Genomic DNA, 18,353 nt, shown 5'->3' on the forward strand with positions numbered 1-18,353 from the left:
TTTTCCTTAAGCTGAGTTCAGTCCCTGGTCAGCCGTACATGCATTTTAAAGCTTTCATTGCCAGAATGTTCTCTGTTATTTTGCCTCTTCACACTCCTTTGACCCAGTGCTTATGCCCCACCTGCTCATAGCACCGAGTCCTTCTCAGCTGCGGTGCATTGAAACCACAGCCAGAATGGACTTTGTGTTGTAAGTTGTATTTATTTGATAGTAATGAATTTGCATTTAAAATATGTATATTGTAAAACAGTGATCATCTTATAGTTTTATGATTGGCCTATTCATGTTCTTTGTTTTACTGGAATTTGAATTTCTTTCTTGTTACTTTGAAGAAACTTCATATTAAAATAGGTTAACTTTTTGCCTGTTGTCTGGGTGGGAAATAGTCTTCCACCTTTGTCATTTGCCTTTTGTTTTGTCTTCTTTGGGACTGGTTTCTGATGGCTCACGCTCTGTGTGTGTGTTTGTGTCCTGGGACCTTTCACTCCCATTTTCCCTTGGGTGCCATGTTTGGGCACATCACACCACTTGCGAGGAGTTAGTCTTCTGGTGGCTCCACTCAAGTTGGTGGCCCTGGGGGTGACTCCCAGGGCCTGTTGTCAGCAGCCTCATTCCCGAAACTTCTTGTCTCACAGACTACCTAACCATTCTTGTCACACTGGCCAGCCTGGACAGACCCACACCCAGAATGCCTCCTAGAACAAAAGTCTGGGGCCAAGATGAAAGGTGGCTCTCCTATTCAAAGAACAGAAAAAAGTGCCATAAAAAGGACATGCAATTTCTTTCCTTTCTCCCACAGTTTCTCTCTCTCAACTTGTCAAGATTGTAAGGTTTTTTTTTTTTTATTGTTTGTAAGTAAAGAACAATTAAAATTTTAAATTATTAGCATAAATTTTAATGATAATTTTTATTACCATTTATCTTTATATTATACAAGCCAGTTTAAATGCATATATTAGAGCATTTAACTTGTATGAAGAATCACCAAAGTTAAACATATTTATATTTTGTGGCTCATGCCTAGAAGGCACCTCAGGCTGCTCAGAAGTTCAGGCAAAGCATAAGCCAGAATCGGGAAGGTTGGGAGGAAGAAGCAAGGAGCCTGGGGACAGAGCCAGCAGAGAGACCTGACATATGCCTGGGCCCACTGACAGTCACCGCTGGAGGAGCATGGGCACTACACCCTGCCCAGAGGGTCTTTGCATCTCAGCACCTGGATGGGGGTGCATGAGAGGCTGCCCTCCTCTGAGACCTGTGTGGGGCTGCCTTCCCAAGGTGGGGTGGCCACAGCCACGCCCCAGCTTGAGATGCCATGTGGCACATGCACCCACCGTAACCCTTTTGGCATCTGCCTCCAGGTCCCTGCCAGGGTCCGAGGTCAGCAGTGGTCACAGGCTGGGGAGCAGGTGGCCGAGAGCTTGTCCTAGGGAGGTGGGACCGCATATGAGCCAAGCCTTCCCTGTCCCATCCAACTCCGCTCACTTAACACAAATTCAAAGGTAAAACAATGAATTGCAAGACTGGCAACTTTGGAGCATTAGGCCCTGAGGGCAGGGCCCTTCTGCACACAGGAGGTCATCTGCCCACAAGGTAAGGACCAGCAGCCTGCACAGGACCTTGCAACCCCGCCCACCTCCTTGTGCCCTGCCCCACTGGCCTTGTGCCCAGTCTCCAAGGCCCTTTCCCATCCCTGCCTGTTGAGATAGTCAGCTCCAGGCTGCTCACCTCGGCTTCTGCCCAGAAGAAGACAGCGGTGCCTGAGAGTGTGCAGGGACGAGGCTCTGGGCCTTAGCCTTGCCCTCTGCACCCTTAGCCTGTTGAGAGAGGCTGGGACCCCAGGGAAGGCCACCAGCAAACCCACCACTTGTTTGATGGGTGGCCCACTCAGCCCTGCTGGCTCCTCCCCGCTGGCCCTGCACCTGGCTGGGCCCCTCTTGGGCTCCCTGCTTCCGCATGGGTCTGCACAGTTGGCCTCCTGCTCCTGCTCCTGCCCTTGCTCCTCCCAGCCTTCTGCAGGTTTATTCGGGCTCCACCAGGCCAGCCCTGGGGACCAGGGGTTCCCTCTGCCTGGCCTGCCTGTGTGCTGGGACCCGCTGTCCTGTTTGACCTTTCCTTCTGGGAAGCTCCTGCAGTGTCTGGTCTTCCCAGGCTGGGATGCAGCCAGCACTCCTGAGCGCACTGGCTGCTGTCTGTGCGCGGGGACTCCCCATGTGTTCGGATTTGCTCTGCTAGCACCCACAGCTGTCTCTGTTTGCAAGTTCAGTGTGTGGCTGCATGTGCCTGGCCTCCCAGGAAGCTGTGCTGGGATGCGGCCCTGCGCTCATGGCTTCCCCCGTCACCTAGCCAGGCCCAGGCAGTGGTCCTTCTTCCCCAGCTCAGGTGCTTGGGAAGCCAGGGGTAAGTGCTGTGTGGGGACACTGGAGCAATGACTAAAACAACAGTTTTGCATATGCATTTTTAAAAGTAAAACCTTTTCATACTGAGACTTCGAGAAATATAAACTTTGGGCCCAAGATCAGTTGTAGCATTGAACTGAAGCACTAATTTCAATCCTACGCCTCCCCGAGAAGCCAGAGGCCTGGCTGTGCTCCTGGGGATCTCACTATCCACTGAGACCCCAAACTGCTGGGACGAGCTATGGTCAGTTTTGCTTCTGGTAGAGGAAAGGTGGGCCATTGTGGTTGATGAGGCCAACCCTGAAGGTGGCCTCTGATTGTCCTTTGCCCCTGGGACCCTGTGTTCCCAGGAGGCTTGACGGAGGCTGCCAAGGTCACGGGACAGAAGTGAGGTGTCTTCTCCAAAGTTCCACTTCTTTGGACAGCAAGCATTTTTAATCATCAATGATATATTAACATACACTTGCACATATCCCTGAGTCAAAGAAAAATTCACATGAACTCATCAAGATGCACTGGAGATTAGAAGCCAAGTTCAGCCCTCCCCCTGTCCTCGAAAATAAGCCTTTATTGGGACCGAGCCGTGCGCTCCTTCAGTGCGTCTCCTCACTACTTCTGTGCCGCTGGGGTGGAGTGGCTGGGACCCGAAGCTCAAAACAGTCACTAGCTGGTGCTAAAGAAATACTAGCTACCAGGCTCTGAAGAATGTCCTTCTCTGGCCCAGAGGCACCTCAAGCTGTGGCTTCAGCCCCCCAGGATTGGCGATTCTGTCCATTACCTCGGTGCCCTTGGGGGCCCATGTGCCTGGAACGCAGGCATAGCTTGAGGACCAGCTTTGAAGTCAGAAGCAGCTGTGCTCTAATCCTGGCTTTTACCACCTAGCAAAGTTCCTGCCTCGTCCTGACTTGGCTTCCTCAATTTTAAACTTGCCGAACACTGAGTGTCATAGTTCTTGGCAAGAGGTGGCCCCAGGAGACAAGCTTCCCTTGGCCCCCTTCAGCTCTCCCAGCCCCTTTGGGCAAGGCTCTTGTAGGGACCTTGCATCTGAGCTGAGCTCCACCCTCTCCCTGCTCAGACCCCAACCCCCCCGCCCCCCCAGCCTTGCCTGCTCAATGGACCTGTGAGGTCCCCGTGGGGTTTCTTTTCAAAGCAATGGAATGAGCTGATCTTAATGACCATTTGAAGACAGCAGAGCAGGAGGAGCAGATTTCTGGGCAGGAGAGCTCCCTCTTCCAGCCATATTAACTGCTTGTGTTCTGGAAGAACCCTCAAGCCCCCACGGCACCTCAGCTGCTGAGGGAGCCGCTCCTTCATCCCATGAACAGCATGGCATCCCAAGGGCCTTCTGAGCTTGCAGTACCAAGGCCACACTTGGGACCCCTCTGAGCGTGGAGCAGGCCTCTGTACAGTATGTTCTTGAACAGTGTTTGTTGAATGAATGGTTTCTCTCTGTGCCAGGACTCAGATATTTTCCTCTTTTCTAATTCAATCCAGAAGTTGGCCTGGGCTTCCTGAAGTCTTGCCAGGGTTTGCAAACAACAGAGGCACGTGGGCTCCATTTGTCAGCAGCTTCCACAAATGCTGGGACCACGTGGTGATAGTGGAAAGGCAGCGTAGGGCGGGAGGACAGGCATGTTTTCTGCGGGTACTGGGGCGGGGTGGGTCTTGGGAACTCGCCATGGAGCTCCAAACCAGCTGCAAACGTAGGGAAGCGCAGCCCCAAGTCCTGTTCACATGTCTCTGATTCTGGGGCCTGGGACAGAGAAAAACATCTCTGAACCCGGACACTAACCCTTGGTCCCTGCAGTTGGAGGGAATCAAGCCAAGCTCCCAGACAAGGGGGATGAACTTGGGTTTGGGCCTGACCTTCGCACAGCGGAAGCGGACAGGGAGCAGAGGCTCTGTTGTGGCAACCAGGTCCCCAGGCCCCAGGGTCACTGGCAGCAGGGGCCGCAACAGGGTGTTTTAGCACTGCTCCTGCTCCTCATGTTTGTCCCCTTACGCCAGCAGGAGATAGGCCTGACAGGGCCAGTGTGTGTGAGGCTGCCATGCCACTCATAAAAGAGGGTGCTCTCAGATGCTGTGGGAGCCAGGCAGGGGCCAGGGTGGTTGCAGGTGATAGGACATGGCGGGGACTACAGTGACTGAGACCCACGCCTGTGCCCACTCACTGTGGTCCTGTAGGAGTAAGCAGGCCCCATGTTACCAGCTCCTTTTTTCCATGAGAGGCTGGAAGCCCAACTTTTATAGGAAATCTAATTATTGTTTAATGTCAGCAAGTTGCAATGAAGACCTCACACAGCACAAGTGAACCAAAGTGTGGCTGCAGGCCCGGCTCGCCAGTCCGCGGGGACTGTTCCTGCTGGCCTAGGACCACGGAGGCCGTTTCCCGCACTGCTGTGTCCTGAGAGGCAGCAGCTGTGTGAGCCCAGCTCGAGCTAGACCCCAGACAGGCTCTTGCCACAGCACTGGGCGCAGCGAGGGTGCCCACAGACGTGAGGCAGCCCTGGTCACATGTTAGCGCATTGGACCCTGGGGACCCCTTGAGTCGGCCACTTTCGGGGCTCTGGGTGCAGAGATGAGTAGTGGTGTCCCTGCGCTCAGAGGGCTTGGCGAACGGGAGGGTCAGGGAGCAGGGCAAGATCGAGGGCTGGCACGCCGGTTAACACGCGGACTAATCGGAAGGGTATCGGGCACTGCCCGTAACTGGGAAGAGAGCCCTTCGCAGGGAGGACCCTGAAGCGTCCGGTGCAGCTGCAGGAGCAGAGCAGAGCGTGCGAACCCGTGCGCCGCAGCACGGTGCGCGGTGGGCGGCTGCGGGGCGTCCTGGGCCCGGCTCGGGGGCGGGGCCGCTGCCACATGACTTGGCGGAGCGCTAAGGCTGGTTTGAGTCTTAAAAGGAAACACCTGTCTTCGGGAGTTTGGGGCTTATGCCTTCTGTCATCAAAAATGCCTGTGCTTCCGGCCTGGAAGGGTGGGTGCGCAGGGGCGGCGCTGTGCAGGAAGGCCTCCGCTTGGCCCAGTGTCCTGCGAGGCTCCTGCCCCCGGGTAAGGTCACCGAGCCTCAGAGAGGGCTCGACTCAGGACTGCAGGGAGGGACTCCTTCCTGTGCCTGTGGAAAGGCAGAGCCTCCTCAGGAACCTAGCCCAGGTGGCTCCTGTCGCCACAATTCTAGCCTGAGGAGCGAACCCTCGCCGCCCTAAGGGGTGTGTTTGCCTTGGCCTCCCTGACTCCCAGCAGTGTTTGATGACATTTGCCTACCCCCGACTCTCCTTTCCGCCTGCTTCTGCGACTCCTGGTTTTTCCACTGGCTTCTCCATGCACGTGTCCACAGGGCACCTGCCTCTCGAAGGTCCTGAGGAGTGCACCATGCTGTCCTTACCTCTGCCCCTCCCTCCCTCCACTCCCCCAAGTCCCTGCCCCCTGGGGGAGGCCTCCTACAGCTGACAAGAAGCTTGGCCTCCCTGGGGGAGCTGATGGCTGTCAGAGTGCGTGTGGGAGTCCCCGTGAACCAGGAGGGCCAGGCAGTGGCACGCCTCAGTGACAGCTGGAGGCAGCGGCAGAGCTGGTCCCCTGCAGAGTCCCACAGGAGGTGACAGCTGAGCCGGGACCACAGAGAGTGTGTCGCTGCATGGTGAGGTTGCCACTCCTCCTGCACCTAGTGCCGGCCAAGGTGCAGTCCAGTAACCCTGGTGTCCTGCTCCCCTGTGGGGGCCCTTGCCAGCGTGTCTCGGAGGATTAGGGGTTCACACAAGGCACCACACATTCAGTGTGAGGCTCCAGGGCTCCATTTCCTGATGTGCGTGTGCAGTACCTGGCCAACAGCCTGGCATGCAGTAGGTATTGATTAAACATCTTCTGAATAAACAAGTGAATCAGTGAATTCCCATAAAGTCATTATGGTCCCAGAGACACCCATGGAGGAACAGACTCCACCTCTCCTTGGAGCCAGAGTCCCGGGAGCCTCTCCCACCCCCACGGCTCTTCTCCATCACAGTTGCTGGACGGTTGAAAACCCAAGTCCCAGGGGCTGGTGGCTGTGATTTCAGCAGAATTCCTAAATTGCTTTCCAGAGCCTTTGCCCTAATTCCTGCTCGTGCTCATGTGAGCAAGTCTCTCAATTTTTCTGAGCCTCCGTTTCCCCATCGGTGGAACGGGTATAACGATGCTCCCTGTCAGGTGTGGACGGTGAAAGGTAATGACGTGAGCAGGGAGCCGGCACTGACACAAAGGAGGGCCCCCGGCCCCCGGGATCTATTTGGCCCTAAAGCAGTGTGGAGGGCCACAGCGAGGGTGCGGGTCCTAACTCTGGATTTGACTTCCCGCTCTGCTCAGCCACCTCCCCTTCCATCCTCAGTCAACCAAGGCACTTTCTGCTCCCCTGTCCCTGTGACTTCCCATGTGACGTGGCTCCCGTCCTGGCGATGCATGTGGCCCTCTCTTTCCTGGGGTAGAAATGGTGGTGGAACAGCAGAGAATATGAGTCAGAGGAGGAATGAAAATCATTTCAGTGGCATATTGTGTGACATGGCTGTGCCCTGTTGGGTACAGGTGGCAGACCAATCTCAGGGGTAGAGGTCATGCCCCACAGGTGCTGAGACTGGTGGGGGAGGGGAGGATGGCTGTGGCCTTGCCAAAACCCTGTGTCTGGGGGAGCCCCAGGCTGGACCTGGGCTCTGAGGTCAGGGAGCCCAGCTCACAGCTGCGCAGGGGAGAAGAGAGCTCTTCCCCAGAGACAGGCAACATTCACCATGTCGTGCAGGGCCAGCCAGCCCCACCTCAGTGCCTGTTCCAGAGAAGAAACTTGCCACGGCCTTTAATAAGCAAAAGGCGCATTACAACATATTTCCGAAGCAAGAGAGTCCTTGGCCTCTCTCCATGCAGAACAACCCCCACCCCACAACCCCCCAGTTTAGAGATTCTCGGATCAATTTCTCAGACCAGATTCGAGGACAGTGTCCCAGACTCCCCTCCCACTGCAGTCCCAGCCAAGGAGAGCAGCTTGCCCAGCACCCGGGCCTCGGGGAGGGCAGGGTGGGCATGAGGCACTGGGGCGCTTACCTGGGGCCCAGGTCATTGCAGGGCCTCCTGGTCCCACAGCTGTCACACATTTTGCCCATTTCCTGTTGGTCCACAGTCTCATTGCTTTACTTAAAACTCTCTTGACTACCTACTAAGTACTGATACTGCTGGGGATGTAGCAGTGAGCAGGGACGGAAGGTGCCTCCTGCATGAGGTAATTGTCAAATCTGGGAGTGACTACTTCAGTGGGTGATTTAGCTGCTTTGAGCAGGGGCCATAATGCTGGGGGAAGAGCAAGAAGAGCCAGAGGGTACAGTGAGCGCAAAGGGCCTGGGGTAGGGATGTACTCCCCACCTCGAGGAACTCCGGTCAACTTGACAAGAAGCAGCAGGGTTTTTACTTTATCCCTGTGGCTGTGGGTGGGCTTTGGGGTGGGGGTAGGGGGTTCAGCAGGGCAGTCACTGCCCCTTTCCTTTGAAATACATTTATTACTTGGACTTTGTTTCTTTCAAAGCTCTTCAGATATTTCAAGAATTCAAGGGCTGAAGGAGGGAAGAGTGACTTCCAGGCATGAGCCTTTGCACAAGCAGCAGGAGCGGCAGCCAGGCTTTGGGAAGGTGGAGCTGTTGAGACTAAGGGTTCTTGGGGGAAGTAGTGGAACTGGATCACAGAGAAGCCAGCTAGGCCTGCCCAGGAGCAGCTCTGGGGAGCTGTTGAGGGTTTCAGGCAGAAGGAGGAGGTCTGATCTGCTCCAAGTGGCGACTGAGTCACGAAGAGTGGTAGGGGGTGGGGGGTGAACTGTTGGGAGCCCTGCCTCCTGCCTGCCTGCCTGGGAGGTGAGGCCAGGCATGGGGAGCAGGAAGGCGTGAGGGAGATCTTGGGGGCCATGTTCCACCTCTGGCTGCTCATTTTCCCACCTCTGTCGGCTGCCTGCTCAGCAGAAGTGTCCTACCCAAGTCCCTATTAAAGATGTGACTGTTTCACTGGGGATTTTACGCATTATTCCCAGTGGATCTCACACCCGCGTGGGTGCCTCAGGCGTCCACAGCTGAGCAGCATCCTGTGGGGAGAGGAAGGCAGTCCTCAGAAAGCTGGTGTGGCCTGGGGGGGCAGGCAGGGCCACTCCTCGGGCCAGCGGAAGGCCAGGGCACAGGGGCCCTCTGCTTAGCAGACTGTGGGTCCTGGGAGCCAGCACCGAAGGGGGACATCTTTTCCAGGTTGGCGTCTCTGCCACACCACACTCTTCCCAGGCTGGTGGTCCCCATGGTGGTCCTGCCTCTGGGAGGGGGCAGCTGTGCCCTGACCTCAGGCAGCTACAGGGAAGGCTCTTGAGGGGATGTGAGGCTAGGGGCCACTGGAAGCCCAGCCGCTGCTGGGAGGTGCGAGCATCACAGAGCGAGGCCAGAGCACAGCCAGCTGGAAGCTGGCCTTCCCAGGAGGAGCATGTCCCCATGGGAGAGTGGCAAAGCCTTCCTACGGCAGAAATCCATGGAAGTGGCACACAGTGCAGGTCTGCCACAGTGGCAGGGCTGGAGGAGCCTTGCCAGCCTGACTGGTGACCTGGCCTCCTTGCTGGCTTTCTGCTGGGAGCTCCAGGCATGCCCTGTGTGGCTCCTCAGCAGCCAGGAAGGCCCAGTTGATGTCCAACGCCAGAGTCTGGGCACTCAGCCCAGCCAATGGGAACTGGCAATTAATGAGCAACGCTAAAGGCAAAGCCTGCCCCGCCTGGACCCTTGCTCAGCAACCTTCCTCCCTGGGCCTGGGCGCCTCACCCCACCCCCAGCAGGATGCAGGCCTCTGCCTCCAGGAGCTTCACACTGAGTTGGGGTCGGGGTGGGGGTCCCTAGGGTTCTGGTTATTGCCTGCTCTGCCCAGTGTCCAAGAAGAATGCAAGACACCCTGCCCAAGATGAGTGTGGCCACTCTCAGGCCCACTGTCAGGGCCAGGAGAGCAGGAGGACCCTGGGCCTTGATGGGCAGGGTGTGTCTGGGCCAGGAACTGGAAAGGGGACCAGCCTCAGCTACTCTGCGCTCACATGGGGCTGACCACCCCTCCTGTGGCCGCACAGGGCTGTTGAGAGCATAAAATGAGGTAGCTCTGAACACTGAGCCCCAAATCCCTTCCAGGGAACAAGGCAGGCTTCCGGAAGGATCACGTGCACCGACCGGGGACAGGTATCTTCGAGGTCCACCCCAGACTAGGTCTGAGCGGTGCAGGTGGCATGGGCTTCTGAGTGCCAGCAGGGTTTTGCAGGGAGCCCTAAGCTCCTCATTTTCTGAGGCGGCTGAGAGGTGACACCAGGACCTTCCCCCACTCCCCTGTTTGTCAGCAGGGGATGGGGCTGATGGCACCCTGGGTGTCACAGAGCTGTGTGGGAGGTGCCCCTATTCCAATCCAAGTTACTCCTCACATCGGTCCCTTCTCTCATCTTCAAACTGGAGCCCCACATGCCCACCTCTCAGCTGCTGCAGTGGGCACCTCCACCCCTGTCTGTAAAGGAGCCAGAGCCATCGTTGCAGACTGCAGTGTCACTGTCCCCCCCATGGCCCTGGTACTTACTATCCACTGCTCTTGAGCAGAGTTGGAAACCTCTCCTGACAGGCCTCAGGGGCCTTCTCCTACTTTCTCTCCTGGAACTCTCCCCTCCCAGCCACTCTGCTCGCAACACCATCACTGCTTGTGAGCCCAGGACACTTGTCCGTGCTGTTCCCTCTGGCAGGAGCACCATTGCTGCTTTGCTGAGCTCACTCATTTCCATTTTTCTGCTCGGAGATGAAATGCCCTCTCACCTGCAGGACAGATGCCCCAGTAATGTGCCCTCTAGTTCCCCACCTTTTCCTCATTAGCATCATCGTGACCATGGAGCTGGTTTTGTTACTTCCGAGTTTCCCTTTCCACCTCCTGACAGATGGCCAGCTCCATGCTGGTTTGCTGCAGAATCCCAAGTGTAGCACCATGCCCGGCACTCGGTGGTGCCCACAGCTCTCCACCTACTGCAGACCGGGCCATGTGGTTCTTGGCTCCAGTAGGAGGGCTGGGAGAGAGAGGCCAGGGTGCCTTGGTTTTGGGTGGTCATGTGTGGTGGGATGGACATGTACACACCAAAGCTCAAACATGGGAGAAAATGCAACTTTACTTACTTTTTATAACCCTCATCACAGCACAAGAGGCCCGTGAGAGGTGGCTGAGGCTTTTCCATTTAAAAGCTGTTAGGGAGCTGACTCAGGTCAGAAATTAAGCCCTGACTTGGTGCTTGTCGTGGTCATCTTTGGCCACTCTTAACTAAATTCCACAGACTGGCTGGCTTAAATGACACACAATCACAGCTCAGTGTGGAGGCTGAAGGTCCAAGGTCACTGTGCTGGCTAATTGGCCCCTTGTGAGGGCTCTTATCCTGGCCTGCAGGCAGCGCCCTCCTGCCACATTCTCACATGGTAGAGAGAGACACTGGTGTCTCTTCTTGTAAGGGCACTGATCCCATCATGGGAGCCCCGCCCTCACAGCCTCATCTAACCCTAATCACCTCCCACCATTACATGGGGGGTTAAGGTTTCAGCATAGGACTTTGGGGGATACAGTTTGTCACTTGTCCCTCCTCCCTCTGGGTAGGGGTGCATGCACAGTTGGCCACCCTGTGTCTATCCCAGCCTGCTCTGAGCAGCAGCCCTCCAGGCTGCGGACTTGTGGTTTGGATCCCTCGGGGTTCATTCTCTCTGCTGTGGCCAACCCTCCTGCTGGCCTGCACCCCCGGGCTATCTGATGCCTGACTGTGTCTTCTAGCCATCCTGCTCACTGTCCCTGGATGCCCCACATAGCTAGAAGCTTGGCCGCCCTTGCAGGCCTCTTGCTGCTGAAACTTCTCATGCCTCCATTTCTGCTCTCTGAAGGCACCCCAAAATGGGAACCAGCCTCCCATTTCCCTGCCAGCAGGCGGGGCAGCAGTTCAAGCTCTCCCTGCCAGCATCTCCTCAAATATTAAGGCTGGTGTTATGCCATCCCAGCTGCCCCACCCCCCCGTGCTGTGGGCTCTGACTTCCAGTCAAGCTCCAGGAGCCAAATTGGCCAGTTTTGCTAGTAATAGATAAAGCAACTACTCTGAAAACAAACAAACAAAAAAACCTCTCTCTTAAGAAAAACTGGCTCTGAGAACTATTGTCTTGCTGTGGACTAAGATATCTAGTTTGACCGTCAAAGCTGGGCAAAATTGTCTGTGTTTTAGGGGTGTGCATCCTGACCCTGAGACCTCACAAGTGACCGGTAGTGACAAATTCAGTGTCTTATCATTTTCACTGGCATTTCTTCTTACGTGTGTGGAAGCTCAGCGGGAGGGGCTACTGCCAGCCTTACAGAGGGGGCAAGGCATGGGTGAGCAGAATGTCTGCTCCTGTAGGCAGGACAGTGTTTGATCCATCAGTATTTGATTTGTTAACTCTCAGATTTCCCGAAGGGTCTTTCTACTCTGTATAGGTAGCAATTGTCGTTGCTCCGAGACTGTGCAAGCTGGGGTTCGGGGCAGGGTCAGAGCCGGCCTGAGACAGCGGCGTGGCTCTGCCCTCCCAGAGCACCGCCAGCGGCCTCGGCTCAGAGTGCCTGAAGCCAGGGGTGCAGACCGCTCACGTGCCTACTCAGCAACAGCCTAAGTGGGTCCATTCTTTCCAAGTTCTGAGCACTGGCTGGGTGCTGCTAGGGATGCGCAGGGAAAGTACAGGGGCTGAAGCTCATAGTTGCAGGGGCCACAAAGACCTGGAGAAGCAATGGACCCCAGTGCTCACTGGGAGTGGATCAGACCTGGGAGGCCCTCCTGAGAGGAAGTGACCAGCAGTCAGGCTGCCAGAGGAGAGGTTGGCTCAGCCAGCACAGAGGCAGTACAAGGGGCCATTCCAGCCAGGATCCTGAGAGTCTGTGCAGTGGGGTCAGTGGAAAGGAAGGGTCTGGCAGCCAAACCTGGGGGTAACCTGGCCAGCATGTCTACAAGGTCACTATGGCTGTGCTGTGGGAAGAGGGGGTCCCCTCACCTTTCTTATGCCACAGACCCCTTTGACACCTGGTGAAGCCCATGAGCATCGGCTCAGAAGAATGTTCTTAAATGCAGAAAATAAAATACATGAGACTAAACCAGTGATAAAATACAAAGGAAGCCAGTGATAGGAGTGGCAGGTATCAACCAGAGCACAGAGAGCACCTTTGTGGCAGAGCGATGCCTGCTCTTCATTAACACATTGAATCAGATCTGCTGCTGCATCCACGCAGGACCCTCCCCCTAAACAGTGGTGAGCAGAGGCGACTGTGGAGTGGCTCCTGCTGGTGACAGTGCCATCCTGTCCATGCCTCTGGAGCTTGCAGCCTCCGGTCACCCTGGAAGGAAAAGCTCCATGCACTTAGGGGCCGGTGCCAACAGAGTGGCAGTGTCCAGGTTCAGGCTATAGGTGGACAATGCCTGTGCTGGAAGAAGGGGCGCTCCAGAGGGTGTGGCCATCATCCCGCAGCGGTGGTGGCTGCAGGGCAGGTGGCACAGAAGGAGGGACAGGCTGGATTCCGGGTGGAGGTGATGTCTGGGTGCAAACTGTGGGGAGAGGGGGGAGTGTGGGAGCTGGGCAGACAATGCTGTCACTGGCAAAGCTGGGGTTGGTCCTTGGGCCTGGAGTCCTGCTGATGACATCTCCCTGGTGGTCTTTCAGGTCAATGAAATCTATCACGACGAGTCCTTGGGGGCCCACATCAACGTGGTCCTGGTGCGGATAATCCTGCTGAGCCATGGGAAGGTGAGTGAGCCCCACACGCTGTGGGTGGAGGGGCTGGTACCTGGCCTGGTTGGTCAGGGCAGGGCTGGTGGCCCAGTGTGTGAGACGCTAAGGAAGGGGATCTTAAACCCACTGTGCTCACCCTGGGTAAGTCCTTTAGATTCTACAGAAAATTGGGGTGAATTTTATGCAGCACACACCATTCAGGCTCTGTTCTCTGACTCAGGGCCCCAACACCAGGGGCAGGAGAGTGGTGTATCAATGGAGGGTCCAACTCCTTTGTAAACTAAAAGCAGCTCTTAGGAAGAAGGTGAGAGCTGCAGTCCTAAGTGTTTGGAGAACTAAGGAGAACAGTGCCCTGCAGATGAGGGCAGGTTCACAGGTGATTTCCAAGATGAGCAGGAGAAGAATCTCAAGGTAACCTGGCAGGCAACTCGGTAAGTACGAACACAGGTCCGCAACGCAAACCATGGCTTAGGAAAGCAAAACCAAGGAAAGCGTCCAGAAAAGGCAGAAATCAATAAACTAGAAAACAGAAAGAAACCATAGCATCAGTCAAGAAGAGAGCCTCGGAAAAGGCAAAACTCTAGCACAAAGAGAGGGAGCCAGACCTGGGAGCATGGTATCCTATGACCAGCACCAGGTGCTTCTATGGGCAGAGCGGGAATGGCAGCATCCTGGCACCAGGCTGCATGGTGAGAGCTCCACCTGGGCCTTTTTCCCGCTCACTGGTGCGCACCTTCCCCCACAGGTTGAAAGCCAGGGCAGCTGTCCAGGCTCATGGTGATGCGCTGAACACACAGACACAGGAAAGGGACGCCTGGATCAGGCTCATGCCCGGCCACCCAGTCCAGCCTCCATTCACAGGCATGTGAATGGGCTTTGGAATGAATGTCCTCTGGGATTTTCACCTGTCCCCAGTGGAGTAGCCATCAACATGTCCCCTTTTCCTCTCCTATTATTCACTCTTCCCAAGCCTGGGGCCCCTCCACCAGCACGCCCTGTACCTGAGGAATTCTCAGGCCTTTCGAATGAGGGTTGGGCACAGTTGTATGCCCCTGCCCACTTTTTTCTACCACTGGAGACAAAGAGTGGGAAACTTCGGGTCATGGGCAGAGAGGGAAAAGAACCGCTCATGGTCTGGGCACCAGGTGGTAGATGGTATTTCTCCCAGGTTGCCCCCATGCTGATTAAAAGGAAAAATCCAGGAGTTGCGCATGGTTCATTGCTTATCAGTGCTTCAGAGCTTTGGTTCTGTGACTATCTCCCTCATGGTATCAGTCACTCAGCTGGACAAAGCCCTGCTACCTAGGCTGCTTCCGGCCCTCTCTGTGGTCACTTGTATAGCCCAAAGCAGGTTCTCCTCACAGTTCATTTTCCTTATTGGAGGCACATGGGCTGTTGCTCAGAGGTTGACGTTTGCAGAAGAGAATCAGACCTGGGTGAGAACTTAAGGGTCCCTGGGTCAGGGACCTGGAGAAACTGGGAGATCAAGGCTCTCCTGGGGAAGTGGGAACATTTCAAAGGGGCTCTAAAGAAGTGTAGAAAACTTCAGATTGAGTTCCCTAACCACGGAGGGAACTCAGGTTCTTCACTGTTTTCAAAGTCATCTTAAAATGCCCTCTAAATAGAGTTGGATACTCTCTTTGCCAGTGCAGTCTTAGTTATTTGCAAGGACTGGTTAAGCAAGGATAATGCAATACCATGTAAACTGTTTCAGAATATGTGTAGATACACGTTTATATATTCTGAAATCTGCCCCGTTTATTTTTATAGCCAGCATGATTCTTGCACTCAAAGGTGGGGTGTCCAAGACAAAGTACAGACCTGTGTCCCTTCTGCGGATGGATGTGGAAGTCCTGAGGCACCAAGACTTCAAGGAGAAACGCCCACATGATGAGCGGAATTTATGCTAGGGGCTGAGGAAGGTTTCCTCTCAGCAAGTCTGTTCATACAGCCAATCACACCCTTCCTCATGACCACCATCAGCTAACAGATACTCTTCCACAGGGTCCTGTGAGCCATGTGCTGTGTTGGGGCACAGGTATGTCCCTGGCCTTGGGCTGCTCTAGAGCAGAGGTGTGGACAAGGTGTGGACAGGAGGTGCAGGGGTTCCCCAGCGGGGAGGGACAGGCACCCCATCCTGAGGAGCTCAGGGCAGCGACTGGAGGAGTCTTTTCTGCCCCAGAAGGTAGTGGAAGAGTCAGCTCTGGCACCGGGGTGTGTCAATCCCAGAGGCTGGACAGGTGGGAGAGCAGCTGAGTCTGACTGGAGGGATGCAGGGGTGGGACCCGGGGGGCATATCTGGTGAGGATGTGGGGAAGAGGAACCCCTTGTGCAGTGTTGGTGGGACTGAAAATTGGTGCAGACAGTATTTAAAATAGTATGAAGATTTATCTGAAAACTAAAAATAGAACTGCCATATGAGCCGGCAGTCCCACTTCTCAGTATTTATCTGAAAGAAATAAACTAAAATCACTAGTTTGTGAAGGTATATGCACTGCGATTTGCATTTCTCCTGTGTACAGACCTGATAGGGGCTGTGGCTTAGGAGGGGTGGGCGCTGCTGACAGGAGGCTCTGGGGGCTGTGCTGGGACCGTGGGCACAGGACGGGGAAGGGAGGGCAGACACAATGGAACTTCAGGGGCCTGACTAGCAGTGTGCGGGTGCTGAGTGGGTGAAGGTGGGAGGCACTGCGTCCCTGCCTGGGGGTGCAGAGTGGACGGTGCTGCCCACGGGAGAAAATGGTGCATGGGGAAGAAGGCCTCGGGTTCGGGGAACTGGCCGAGTTTGCGGTGACCGGTGCACCCCAGTGGGACAGCCAGGAGGAGGCTGGCACCAGGGTCTGAGGCTGAGGGAGGGTCAGTGCTACTTTTGAATCCGTGGGGGAGGGGAAGACATAGGGAAGGGAGCCAAGTGGTGGGGGGTGGAGGGGTCAGAGCCGGACCCCCAGACCCAGCATGCTGGAGCAGAGCAAGGGGCATGACCAGTGCCACAGGGGCTAGGAAGGGATCTCTCAGTTTTTTTAAAAATCTGAAAACTAGTAACAGACAGTAACGTGACAAACCAAATTTTTTTAAAGCAGAAAAAGAATTAGATGTGTCTAAAAATGTTATGCATAGCTAATTCTTAGGATGCGTGTTGATATTTACACAGAATAGAGTGGTTCCATGGTCAAGTAAATCTGAGAAATGCCTGCAAAACAAAGCGAAACATATTCCTGACAGCAAATCTCTCAGGCTTTCCTCTGGACATGTACTGGGGAAGCTCTGAGACCAAGACCAGACAGATGCAGAGCCTCTCAAACCTGTTTCTCAGCAGAAACCTTTCCTCCTGCAAAGCCTGCTTACGGAAGCGCTGCCCTTGGGGCAGTTGCAGCTATACTGGCACCAAGGAAGAGACACGAAACTTGGTGGCTGGGGTCCTGAAAGTCCTAGACCAGTGGTTCTCAACCTTCCTAATGCCATCACCCTTCAGTACAGGTCCTCATGTTGTGGTGACCCCAATCATAAAATTATTTTCGTTGCTACTTCATAACTGTAATTTTGCTACTGTTATGAATTGTAATGTAAATATCTGATATGCAGGATGTATTTTCATTGTTACAAATTGAACATAATTAAAGCACAGTGATTAATCACAAAAACAATATATAATTATATATGTGTTTTCCGATGGTCTTAGGCGACCCCTGTGAGAGGATCATTCAACCCCCAAAGGGGTCGCGACCCACAGGTTGAGAACTGCTGTCCTAGACAATGTCAAAGGACTTGAAGGCAATGTTGGAAAAAAGCAGATAAAATTATAATTGTTTGCTCCTACTTATGTGCCTGGAAAACCCAAAGGAATCCATTGTAGAACTTTTAGAGTTAATAAAGGACCTTAGCAGCATGGCCAAATAAAAGATAATTATACAAAAATTGGTAATTTCTTTGTGAACTCACAATGCCCTGTTAGTAGGGAGAATAGGGAAAGGAATGTTCTTTCTATCGTAATAACAAAATATAAAATACCCTGAATCGTACTAACAAGACAGAGACAAATGCAATGGGAAGACAATGGCACATTGTTAATGACAGGGACAAAATAAACATTAATGAAGAGACATACGCTGTTCCTTACCGGAAGACTGAGTAGAGATGTAAGTTTTTCCCAGATTAATAATTGGAAATTAGATGAAATGCTTCTAATGGTTCATTTAGACACAGTCAAGAATGACCGAGAAAGGCTTGAAAGCCAATCAAATAAAACTAGATTCCTTCAATTATCTTGTAAAGCAAAAATATTTAAAATTATACTATATTTGAATAAGTATTAAGAAATCAATTGAATGAAATATATAGCCCTCAAAATACCCCTCATGTAAGTAACTGAATATATGATAAATATAAATAGTATGGTTAAGGGTTATAAATAAATATATGATAAATATAAATTTCATATATAGTAAATTAAATATATAAATATAGGCTAATAAAGCATCAATTATTTAAATCATACAAATCAAGAAAAAAGTAATGGCCATCAAGCTCTTCTTGAGCATAAATACAGTAGAAGGAATTGTAAGGGGGAAATAGATATTTGAATACTTAAAATATAAAATGGATGTCAAAAAACACAGTTAAAAGACAAACCATAAGCAGGAAACATATTTGCAATGTGACAAAAATATCCTAGTGTATGAAGGGCTCTTCTAAATTGTAGGAGAAACAGAATTGGCAATGGAAAGAAACAAGTAACAGAAGAAAAGGCACAAACGGCTAAAAAGAGGGACATGTTTAAATTTACTATTAGTCACAGAAATGAGAGCATTGAGCATGTTAAAGCCTCAGCTGTGCAGGATGAGAAGTGGCCTCACTGCCTGTTTGGGTACAGTGAAGCAGTTCCCGCTATGGCGGAGGGGGAGTGTGTACCCGTCTCTCGCAGGAAATGTGACAATAGTCATCACTGCCCCTTAGGGTCCTTCATGGTGGCTTTCATTTATGTGACTGTCCCAGAGCTGTGGTTGAAGTTGTAGCACCAGGTCAGTGGTCACAGCCTCATTTCTAAGTGTAACTACTGGGATCGCTCCGCACGGACGATTGTAGGGTCTCGTTGGGTGGGAGCAGCGCATCCATGTGGGAGAATGTTAGGCAGCCAGTAGGGCCACTTCGGGCATGTGGAGGTTACAGCATATACTAAGTTAGCTGTTTG

General features: G+C 53.5%; 1 protein-coding gene across 1 annotated transcript in view; it reads left to right on the forward strand.

Annotated features, from left to right (window-relative positions):
• The window catches only part of ADAMTS2 (ADAM metallopeptidase with thrombospondin type 1 motif 2), a 280,657-nt gene that overhangs the window by 159,212 nt on the left and 103,092 nt on the right, over positions 1 to 18,353 (forward strand). Inside the window, exon 5 of the mRNA XM_090290344.1 lies at positions 13,097 to 13,180. Coding sequence (XP_090146470.1) covers positions 13,097 to 13,180 — 84 coding nt within the window. The remainder of the gene's footprint in view (positions 1 to 13,096; positions 13,181 to 18,353) is intronic.

The sequence above is a fragment of the Furipterus horrens genome, unplaced genomic scaffold (assembly GCF_987537825.1).
Source record: "Furipterus horrens unplaced genomic scaffold, mFurHor1.1.pri manual_scaffold_10, whole genome shotgun sequence".
Classification (NCBI taxonomy): Eukaryota; Metazoa; Chordata; class Mammalia; order Chiroptera; family Furipteridae; genus Furipterus; species Furipterus horrens.